A 12021-nucleotide genomic window follows, 5' to 3' on the forward strand; every position below is an offset into this window, starting at 1 on the left:
GTTTACTGATTATTTGTGGTTGTGTTAAAAATTTTCTTGGAACTAATTGGATAAAAAATCATACTGTTTTCAAAAGGTCTTGTCCATGTCTTTATATAAACAGCTTCCTTTGAGTTTACAGGAATTGTAGATTACAGAAGAAACTTGAACAAGTGTGAGAATTCAATATATGTTTCACTTATTGCTTGGTGTTGGGATCCCAAAACAAATGTGATAGGATTTGCCAATGTGTGCTCAATTGAGTGTTCATAAAGTTGTAATTTAAACTGGTACACTCCACAGGTGAAGGCAGGGGTGAAAATAATTAGAGATTATGGAAGATTTTCAGTCTCCTTTTCTTTTTCAAAGTTTGTGCCTTGTCTCCTTCCAGGGACAGTGGCTCATGTAAAATTAACTTGAAGATGAGACATCAACAGTAAGAGAAAAACAAGTGGAAGAACATGAAATAAAATACCACCTGAATCTAAGATTGGATAAATACGTATAATCCTTTCAGTCATCCAGCTAACCTTTCAAATGAACAATTTAAATTTACTGTAATTAATCAGATTCAAATATTATACCCAAAAACCCAATGACTAAATAATCAGTTTTCATGTCCTTGATGTTTTCAAATAATGTTCTTATCAGGTCACATCAAAATTGCATTTAGATTATGTTTCTGCATTCTCTTTCTTCTTTGCTAAAAGAGGTTAGTTACTTTAAGATCTTCCATGATGAGTCATTTTTTGATGAGTTGAATATTTCATATTGTTTTGCTTTCTTCTAAGTAATGTTAACGTTCTTTTGAAAAAACTTAGCAGCCTATTTTTAATTTTTTTCTAGATTTGTTGACCTACAGGATGCTTCGATACTCGTATTTTTATAGGATATATAAAGAATTTCCTTCAAGCTGGTTGGAATTTGGCATGCTTAATTTAGGATCTTGGCCAAAAAGAGTACACTCTACAGCTAAAAGATGTAATGAGTATGAAGCCCAGGGACATACATCTCATATTGGACCTCAGGAGTTCCACAGTTCTCAAGAAGGAGATTTTGAAGTTATCCCTAAATTACACATTCCAGTGATGGTGGATGAAGTTGTTCGTTGTTTGGCACCACAGAAAGGACAGGTGAGTGGATTGTCTCTTGATTTTTTAATTTATTTTTATTCATACCACATTTTTTTGAGTGTAAAATCATTGTAATAATACTATTTAAAATGTGTACTTCAGAGCTCTTTGGAATATTCAAAAGGTCTAATTTCTACCTCCATCTCACTCAGGAACATTTTCATCATTCTAGGAAAACTTACAGTCATGTTAGGTTTATTCCCCATTGGCCTCCTTCCCTTAACTCCTATATCTACTAGCGTTTTTCTGATCTCTGTGGATTTGCCTGTTGTAGACTTTTCCTGTTAATAGTCATACATGATGTGAACTTTTTTAATGTACTTTCCTTCATTATGTTTTTGAATTTCATCCATATTGTAGCACATAAATATATTTGTTTTCCTTTTTAATAGATGAATTGTCCATTTGTAGGATATATGTTTTGTTTACTGGATAATGGGTATTTATGTTGTTTTCAGTTTGGGGCTACTGTGAGTGCTGTTGCTATGAACTTTTGGGTATAAGTTTTGGTGTGAATGTATGTCCAGGTGTCCTTCTGTTTGGTTTTGTTTTTTCTCCTTTTTTTTTTGGCTGTATATTTAGGAGTGGAATTGCTTAAAACCTTATTAACCTTTTGAAAATCTACCAAATAATTTTCCAGAGTTGATTAGTTTCATCAGATGGCAGTCTTAAAAAGGACATTTTAAAATGTTAGCATTAAATGAATGCTCATGAAAGTTTTTGATTATTTTATCATTTTTGAAATGAGTAGAGACAGCCTTGGATCTAAGTTCATGTCCCTTGTTATCCTAGCCTTAGTTTCAAGAGTTCTGCTGTGTGAGTAGGGATCCTAGTGGGAAAAAACAGTAGAATGTGTGTATGTCCATTTTGTATTTCCATAATAATGATAGAGATCTCTTCAGCTCACACTTTTGGAGGGAAAATCAAAATGTCTTGGCAATGGTCCTGATAGGACCCACTAGGCTGCATCACTGTGTGGTCAGTGATATGGAGGGAGATAGTGTGTGAAGGAGAGAACATCTGTCATGTGGGCACTTTTGTTCCTTTATAGCAAACTTTTCAGCAAAACTAGCCTAAGTCCCTTGAAAAATATATAAATTCCTTTTTCTGAATTAGTAGGCCCCACCTCTGTCAGCATTGCCATGCTGGGGATCATACTGGTAACAGATGACCCATTTTAAAACAAACCACAGGTACATTATAGCTGCACCTAGGTGTGCACACAGATGATACTTTTTCCTTATTTTCAGGGTATCTGTTCTAAGACCTCTGGTAGATATCTGCAACTGTATGTAGCACCAAACCCTGTCAATACACCATTTTGTTTTCCAGTTTGTATTCTGTATTTGTGATTGGCAAAATTCTGAAACTAGATTTCTTATTTTTAATCTCTTTTCTGAGAAACAAAAAGCTCTTAATTTGATTCCCCCCTAAGATTTACTCATGTTGTATGAAGTAGTTTCTATATGCATTGCATATGCTAGAATTAATGGGTGTTGCTCACACAAAAGCTACAAGTGAAATGAAGTGGGCTGTTTTATAATAATGATATTGTTTATCCTTTCCTTTGGCCATTTATACACAAGAGAAAACATCCAACATTCTTAAATGTGTTTGTATCTACAAGGCATCTTGCTCAATGTTGTCATGTAATAAGGATTCCTGAAAAAATATGCATTAAAGTGTAACTTAAAAATTCAGTTGGCTAAAAATTTGTGTTGAATGTGGCTTTATTGAAATTAAATTCCCTTCATTTTCTTTTAAAAATTTGTAAAGCAGGCATAGAGCATTTAAAACTAATCTCTAGATACAAAATTTTTTGAAAGGCGTAGAAATATGATTATTTTTTAAAGATTTAGTTATTTCTAAAGCAGGAGATAGAAGAAATATCTTCCATCCTGTTGCTTACCTTCTGAGTGTCCGCAACAGCTGTGTCTGGGCCAGGGTGAAGGTAGGTGGCAAATGGGTGGCAGGGCTTCAAATACTTTGATCATCCTAGCCTGTTTTCCTAGATACACTAGTAGAAGGCTTGTTCAGATGTGGAACAGCTCCCAGATGTATTGGCGCTGGGATATAAGATGCTGGGATCACTAGTTGCAACTTAATTTACTGTACTACAATAGTGGTTCTTGTGATTTTATTTTTAAGATACACACTCATGTAGAAGGAGGGCTTGATTTCTATACATTGATAAATGGAGATAAAAGAGGCAGCTAATAAAAATTGGAACTCAATTCGGTGTCTTGAACTTGACTCTGGAAAACATGAATCAAGAGGAGCATGTTGTATCAGTTCACAGAACCCTTGTGGCTAAACCAAGTATTTATTTTTGGAATAACCCACAAAGTAGAGAAACAAACACCACTGTCTCCTAGAGTAAATCAGTATTGGATCTGCTTTTTTTCTTAAACCAAATAGAATAAAATCAAGCGATTTTACGGCAATGTGACCTATTCTGCTATTTCTTTCTGTCCAAGTTTCTGACAAATGTAATATTGGTTTATTGTGACTTTCCATTGTTCTTATTTGAGTTGGGCTTTCCAGTAACTTAATAGAAAGTTTAATTTTATGAATGTTATCTCTGAAAACTTTCATGTAACTTATACATACAGATAATGTTATTTCTTACTTTTTCTGCTGTCTGGAAGCTGGCTTTATCACTGTTCCCCTTAATCTTAAAGTAATAAAGAGCTAGTGAGAGTCCTTGGACAGGAAAGGTCTTCATTTCATTCAGAACCTGTTATTTGCTTTTCTTTTTCCTGAGCTTTTTCCCAAAAATAATTCTGCTTTGCAAGAGATGAGTCATACATTCACTTTTATCAATCACTCAGTTAATTATTACTTTTCACGTCACCTTCAACAATGAATTTACAGATGAAACTTTGGATCATAACAGGAGCTTTAAAAAATGTAAGTGTAGTTATTAAAGTGAGGATATCTTTGTGATTATTTTTCTTTAATCTTTAAAAAAGTACATAAAATTTTTGCGTAAGGACTTTCTTCAAAATCATTGCTATTTGTTGTGAATCATAGCCAGTTTAATACATAGTAATTAACTTTGGAAAGACATTCAAAATATTTACTGTTTTTTTGTTATTAAAAAAAAGTGCCTTTCCCCTTATGAGGTGCTGAGGGACCTACGTTACGATTGTTTCTCCTCATTTAGTTTTTGCTACTTGATATTCTAGATGAATTATTTCTCCTCTTGGTTGTACCAGTTGTCCAAGAATGTTTTATTTCTTCCTGGGAATTTTTGCCATAGTCTGTGTTGATCAGATTTCTAAAAACAGGAGAAAATAAGGATGTTTTTGCCTAGTTAAAGTGGTGGTAGTTTGGAGGAGATAGGAGGCTTTGTGTTCTTTTCCTAGTAGTTGTACTCAATTTGCTTGATGCCTTGGTGCTTCTGTAAACTTGTAAAGGAGATGTTGGACATATGAGGCCCAATACCTGTAGCTGTGAAGTTTGGTCAGTTAACTTATTGGCTGAATCTCAGATTTTTCTCTGTAAAATGAGTAAGTAGAGCTTATGTCTCATCTTTACTCTGAGGATTATATGCAAATTAGAATTTTATCTTCCAGTAGTATGCACTCAATAAACATTAGCTGTTACTCTTATTGGAATAGGAAGGATTAACGTTGGTAGCTAGTTAAAAACAACTAAGAAATCGGGAGAAAGAAGCCAAGTGGAACCAGCATGTCTAGAACTGAACAATCGCTGTTTCCTCTGCCTGGAACTATGTCACCATCTTTCAGGTTTTGAGTCGAATTTTACTTTCTTAGTGCTTTCTCTGAGCCTCTAGTTGAAACTGTGAGTATAAGAACAGTTCATGGAAGGAGCGAGCATTGTGGCACAAATAGGTTTCAGCTGCTGCTTATAAAACCAGCATCCTGTGTCAGTCCTGGCTACTCTGCTTGCAATCCAACTTCCTGCAGTGTTCCTGGGAAGGCAGCAGAAGGTGGTTCAGGTGCTTGAGCTCCTGCTACCCTTGTAGGAGACCATGAGTCCTTGCTTTGGCCTTGCCACAACCTGCCTGTCACTGTTAGTTAGAAAATAAGTCACTGAATGAAAGATCTCTATGCCTCTTTCTCTATTACTCTACCTTTCAAATCAATCGTTTAAAAAGTTCGTGGAAAAAATTGTGTTAACTTTTAGTTCCATTATTCCATAAACTTATGGAAGCACTCTTGTCTAATCTTGGAATCGTGCTTATGATAATTTATTACTATTGATTTTAATGTTTGTTTAGTGGACGCCTCTCTTGGTAAACTGCCCTCCATGAAATCATAGACGTGTTTGTCTGGGTTAACGTATCTCTGGTGGTGTTTTTGTGATGTTTTACATGAATGATTAAAATGTCCCTTAGGTACCAAGATTGTTATATTAATATGTTAATATTAATTTCAGAGTGGTAGATGTTATATGATCAAGTAACTGGAAAAACTGGGCTTAAAATTGTTGAACGACGAGAGAGAGAATAAAGATGGCGGAATAGGGTAAGGACACCTTTAATCAGACGGAGAAACATTTAATCAGGATGAAGCAGAGAGGACATATTTCAGGAAATAGGAAAGGACAGAACAACAGCAGAGGGGTACCTGCAGACTGACAGACACGGGAAAGCAGCGGGCACAGCAGTGTGGTGTTGCAGTGACTGATACTGCAGCAGGGCGATCTGAACTCCAACAACAGACTGAACTCCACCAGCAACCAGGTGGGAAGGGACTTTCACTGGGAGCTTGGGAGGTGAACCCAGATGGAGAACTGTCCATCCTGCTGGTCCATTTGATTTGACCAGGAGCAGAGACAGAGCAGCAAATCACAGGCAGTGTGAGAACAGAGTGAATTTCATAGCCCAGTAAGCCCCCAAGAGCTGAATTGGGTGCCATTTTCATAAGGAGGCAAGGGCAAGGGAAAGGACTGAGCAACTCTGAGCAGGGAGTGAGCTAATTTCTGACTCAGCGAACTGCAACGACCTGGCATTCTACGAGTTCCATCCGGGGCATGTCTGGGTAGCCCTCGGATCTGACGACCAGCAGATCAAGAACTGTTGTGATAGCGTGTAGGGTGCCATTTTTTGCACTGTGGCAATAGCTTTCGGACTGCAGGGGACAACAGTGAACTGCGCATGTGCTGAGCTCGCGAGAGCTGTCTAAAGTCTCACAGGAAAATAATACCGACTGTGACATTGTACCGGTCAAAATAGGTCCGTGTGGCACCCAGACCTAACTTCCAACAGGTTCTGACAACATCAGCACCACCAACAACCTAACTAGATAGGACACTTGGTGTCTCTGTAATCCTGGAACCCACTCCAACCAGAATTTCTATTTTTCTTTCTATTGTTGATTTTGTATCATGACTTTTCATTTAAGGGAATGTACAGTAGTTATGTAATGGAGACTAACAACCAGATGTGAGGATGCAGTGTGGTATGCATTTCTGTTTCCAGACAAAGATGGACTTACAGTGAAACTGTTTATATTATATTTTAACAATAGGATTCTGGACTCTCTGTCATTGTCCATGCCTGCAATGATGAACATATGACTGAGTATGAAGAGCTATGTGTTAGTGATAATATGGAGGAACTGGGGGGTGGGAGGGGGGAAGGGAATTGGGGAGGGGATAAGGGAATATTGAACTGTATCATAAAATGATTGCAATAATAATAAAATGTGAAAAAAAATTGTTGAAAGAAAAATTTTTCTAAGGGAACTAGATCAGCTGTGTAACACAAGGAGATGCATTCTTTTTCCCTAAAAAACAATGATTAAAATTTAACATGCAATGGACTGTGTTGGGATGTATGTATCAGTTACTTTGCATTTCCTTTTCCCGGTGACTTGCTAGTTTTTGATCATCTTCTTCACATTTTAAAATCTGATTTGAAGGAAATTTGGGGGTGGTGGAAAGGGAAATTCCTGTGCCTATAGAACCATATCACTAAAAAAAAATAACCACTCAAAAATATGAAATTGGGTTTTGTCAGTGTCCCTTTTCACATGTCCCTGAAGGGCACTGATTCTCATTGTTCTATTACTAAAAATCCTTGTCCTTTTTACAACTATGAAGTGTATTTACAGTTATAATTTGCACTGTGATTATCTCTTTATTGACACTAGATCAGAATTGTCTTAAGAACAAATTTTTTTCTTTGTATTGTTTGAAGTCCCAGTACTAGTATAGTACCAGTGGGAAAGCAAAAGATGGTTCACTTGTACTTAAGCTGATAACTTATTGTTATTTTGCATTGATTTGATTGACTTTTATTGGCACATTTGGACATGAAGGTAAAGCTAATTTGGACTCTGTTATGTAGTAATTTTTTGATTATTTTTAAAATAGACTTATAAGGAAGCCCTTTGCTTTCTTAAAGAATTACTCGATTTGTTTATCTATTTGTAGGAGTTATAGAGAGGGGGCCAGGCAGGGAAAGAGCGTCCATCTGCTGGCTTAATCCCCAGAGAACTACAGCAATGAGTGCTGGATCAGAGTTGAAGTCAGCAACCAGGAGATTCTTCCAGGTCTTTCACTTGGTTTGAACAGGGTGCCGGCTTTTGGGCTAATTTCTATTGGCTCTCCCTGGCAATTAGAAGGGAACTAAATTCAAAGTGGAACAGCCAGAACATGAACCAGTGACCAAAATGGATATTGGTGTCACCAATAGTCGCTGTACATACCATGCCACAACTTCTGATACTTCTGATAATCTTGCCATGTATTCAGTGTAATTAAAAATAGTCTATAATTTTGAAATTCACATATATCTTTATACAATATGTGTTCCAATAAACTTCCTGAATATCTCTCATAGCTGTTATATATATATCATATATGTTATACATGTCATACGTATTATATATATTATACATATTAATTCTAAAATTTTTGGCACCATACAAAACTTTTAAATTTTAGCTTCCATTAACTTTTTAAAATGCTGTCAGATATTTAAAAATTGCATTATTGTGGCTTCTGATTATCATTGATTGATTCCATACACTATGTTATCAATGACATATTTTTTGTTAGTTTACTTAATGGCATGCTTATTATCTATTATTTAATATCATTTAAATAGAGGGTGTGCTGCCTGGTAAATGGTGAACATTTTGCCTGCTTTTGTTAAGATATTTAAAGCCTTTTATGGAGTCAACAGTGTAAACACAAAGCTATTATATAGACAATTAACAATTGAGTTCTTAATTTGATCATTTAATTGATGAAATCTTTGTATTAAATGTTTCTATTTAAAATATTTTTTCAAAACTCTAATGTGTATTCTTTAACCACATCTAACCCAGAATATCAAACACAGAAATTTCATTTTAGAGGAATCTTCGGTTAGAATTATAAGTATGGAGCTTACTGGTATATTTAGCATATTTTTCCTAATGGCAGTGTGTGTGGTTAATGTAATTGATGAACTGCTTGTTCATACCATGTTATAAGAAATATGGGTAAATGACGTACTAATGAGATTTTTGGTTATCTCTTTAAATATTACTTGATACATATAAATGAATAAAATCTAGTTAGTTAAAGATACTCAGTTGTGGCCAAAGTCTCTAACAATTCTTTGAAGTTTTATAAATGACTATTATTGATAACTAAGATAAAGATACATCTTAGTGATTATTTTTGCATAGTGGTGGGCATTGTTTAAAATAATGGTGCCCTTTTTTTTTTACAGTGTGTGGAAAACATGTATTATTAAAAGACTGTGCAAAAGAAATTCATGTTTTTAATTTTGCTTTGAAATACTACCACATAGATGTGTGTGCATATGTAGATAGGTAGGTATATATGTATTTGTGATTAAATATATGTACATTTTTGCTTTCAAATTTTTGAATGGATACCACCCTTTTAGTAAGCTCATCATCTACCAAAGAATTAATACATTTTTACCACTGCATTTAATTCTCTTATTTGGAGTTTAGAAGTAAATTGTTAATAAAGGACATTAGGTACTTACGTACCTGTTATTTTGCCTAATATCTTTAAATTGTGTTTCTTATGGTTTTATATACTCTGTTGTTTAAATGCTAACCCTATGCTTTTGCTTTTACGTATTGAAATATGAGAATTGGGATGTAAAGAATGAGCCACAAAGAACATATTTTTAAAGATTTATTTTTTACTTGAAAGAGTTATGGAGAGAAGTAGAAACAGAGAGATTTTCCATCTGCTGGTTCACTACTCAGATAACCTCCATGGTTAGCTTGAAGCAATCCAAAGCCTGGGGTTGTCACGTTCTTCAGAGTCTCCCACATGGTACAAGGGCCCAAAGCCTTTAGCTGTCCTCTGACACTTTTCCAGGCTGTTAGTAGGGAACTGGAGTGGAAGTGGAGCAGCTGGGACACAAAAGGGCCGTATTGAATGCTGGTGCCACAGGTGGAAGTTTAGACTTCTCTGTTCACTACAACATTGTTTTACATGTTTGTTCATTGGTAGTTTTACTTTCTGAACATGTATTTATTGACAACTTCTGGTTTTGAATCCAAATAAGTGACAAAAACATGTTCCTGTTCTTATGGTACTTATGTATTAGTTGGAGTAAATAGATGGTAAATTAATTATTACGTATAATAATAATGTTGCATGGCAAAGAGTGAGAATGCTGTAGGGAGTAATGCTGTAAAGGTAAACTAGGACTTTAAAATAATTGTACAAATACAAAGGTACTTGAATGCTCAAGGGAATATAGAATTAAGATGTTCTTATTTTGGTGCAAGAACATTTTGAAATCCATGCTTGATTTTTCATAATACATATTTTCCATGACCTTTATGAAGATCCAGTCATGTAACCCAGAACATAAGTTTTTTTGTGATCAAGAAAAATGATGCTGTTTAATATTAAAAAGTCCTATGCACTAAGTTTTAAATTTATCTAAGAGTTATTTCTTGATTTGTTAATAGAGATGCCCCAGGAAGGAAACAGAAGTCTATTTGGATATGGGAAATTTATTAAAAGAAGACACAGGAACATAGGATTTTTTTTCTTATCACAAAGGCCATTCACATGAATCATCTTGGGTACTGGTTATTGTCTCTTTAGGTAAGCACTAGACCCTGATCAATCAATAGTGTAATCACTCTTACTCTAAGAGGCTGGATGCATCGGTTTTTGTCTTTTCCTGTTATTCTGAGCTCCGTAATGTTTTTGTGAAAAGTTTTTAGGAAGTGTTCCTTGACCTTTTGAGGTTTTCATACCATTGTATTTTACTTTCATACTTTCTAATATCACAAAATACTGAGCTATAAGTAGCATACCTAAATGTTAAAATAAACTAAGTGCAAAGGCTATTTGTGACTCTCATCTTTTTATTAGTCTGTAAACTCTCTTGCTCTTTTCTTTTGGAGGAGGAGGTGCTAGTGGTTATTCCTGGTTGGTAAAGTGAATGCCATTTACCAGGAATCAATATGCTTCTCAATATTTTTTTGAGGAGTGTTACTTTAGAAACACACATTTTTGTAGCTACTTATTTTCCCTAAATCTACATGAACTGTTCACTTGACTTGTTCTTCACTACTGCAGATATCACTATATTACACATTTCCTATTTATTTTCTCTGTATCCTATGTAGCACTTTTCTATATTTATAACTGAGTGTCAAGATGAACCCTTCATTTTGTTAAGCAGTTATCTTCTTTCTGGAAAGCAAAATAAATAGAGTGGATACTGAAAACATTTATAAAGATGGAAGATTTTCCACAAGAGGCCAATGTATGCAGAAAAGGATATTATTAATCATAACAATGTAAACTTGTGTAAAATTTTACTGTTACATAAAATTTTACTATCCTATAGCGTTTTCATATATTACCATCTGTGCTTGTTCATTGTTACTAATCTTACCAGTTATTTTGCACATTGTGTCAAATGTAGAGAGGAGACGAACTGTAGTAACAAAGGAGATTGGACTTGAGGTCTTCAGCTTAGTGAACAAATCTTGAATTTGCTGCAGCAAAGGAACTTGATAAACTGACTACAATCACTGAGTTCCTGAATCTTAGAAATAGAGAAGTGTATGTTGTCATGGGAAATGAGCAAACCTATAGGAATGATTTGAAAGAATAAAGTGTGAATTTCTGTAAAGGAGGGTGACCATTTGGCACGGCATTGACATGCCACTTGGGGTTCCTGCATCTCTTGAACAGAGTTTGTGGATTCGGTCTTGGCTGTGCTACTGACTCCTGCTTCTTGCTAATGTGTTACTGAAAGGCAGAAAATAATGTCACAAGTGGTTAGGTTCCTGCCAGCAACATGGGAGACCTGAGTTGAGGGGCCAACTCCTGCCTTTGGTCTGGTCCAGCCCATGCAATGATGACATTTGGGGTGTGTACCACTAGATGGAAATTTCATTTCTCTCCCTATTGTTTTTGCTATCTCTTGCTTTCAAATAAAACATGAAAATAAGAAATAACCTTTTCTGAAAATTAGTTTCAGAGAGAACAAGAGACAGGTATCAATTATTCTTCCCTCTGCTAGTTCACTCCCCAGCTGACTGCAACAGCCAGCGCTAGGCCAGGCTTAAGCCAAGAGCTTTATGTATGTCTCCCAGGTGGGTACAGGTGCACGAACACTTGCCATTCCGGATTGATTTTTCCAGGCCTTTAGCATGGAACTGGACCAAAAGTGGAACAGCAGGAACGTGAGCCAAGTCAGTGAACATGTGTGATATCAGTGGCAAAATGCTTGTCACAGATAAAAAGATTTAAAAAATACTGAAGGGCCCCATACAATAGCTTAGTGGCTAAAGTCCTTGCCTTGCATGCACCAGGATCCCTTATGGGTGCTGGTTCTAATCCTGGCGGTCCTGCTTCCCATCCAGCTCCCTGCTTGTGGCCTGGGAAAGCAGTTGAGGATGGCTTAAAGCCTTGGGAGCCTGCACCCGCTTGG

General features: G+C 35.8%; 1 protein-coding gene across 1 annotated transcript in view; it reads left to right on the plus strand.

Annotated features, from left to right (window-relative positions):
* Positions 1-12021, plus strand: part of METTL15 (methyltransferase like 15) — a 141306-nt gene that overhangs the window by 4202 nt on the left and 125083 nt on the right. The window contains exon 3 of the mRNA XM_040980019.1: positions 842-1112. Coding sequence (XP_040835953.1) covers positions 843-1112 — 270 coding nt within the window. The 5' untranslated portion in view covers position 842. The remainder of the gene's footprint in view (positions 1-841; positions 1113-12021) is intronic.

Source organism: Ochotona curzoniae, unplaced genomic scaffold (genome assembly GCF_017591425.1).
Source record: "Ochotona curzoniae isolate NIBS_2020 unplaced genomic scaffold, NIBS_Ocur_1.0 contig_3432, whole genome shotgun sequence".
In the NCBI taxonomy this organism is placed as follows: domain Eukaryota; kingdom Metazoa; phylum Chordata; class Mammalia; order Lagomorpha; family Ochotonidae; genus Ochotona; species Ochotona curzoniae.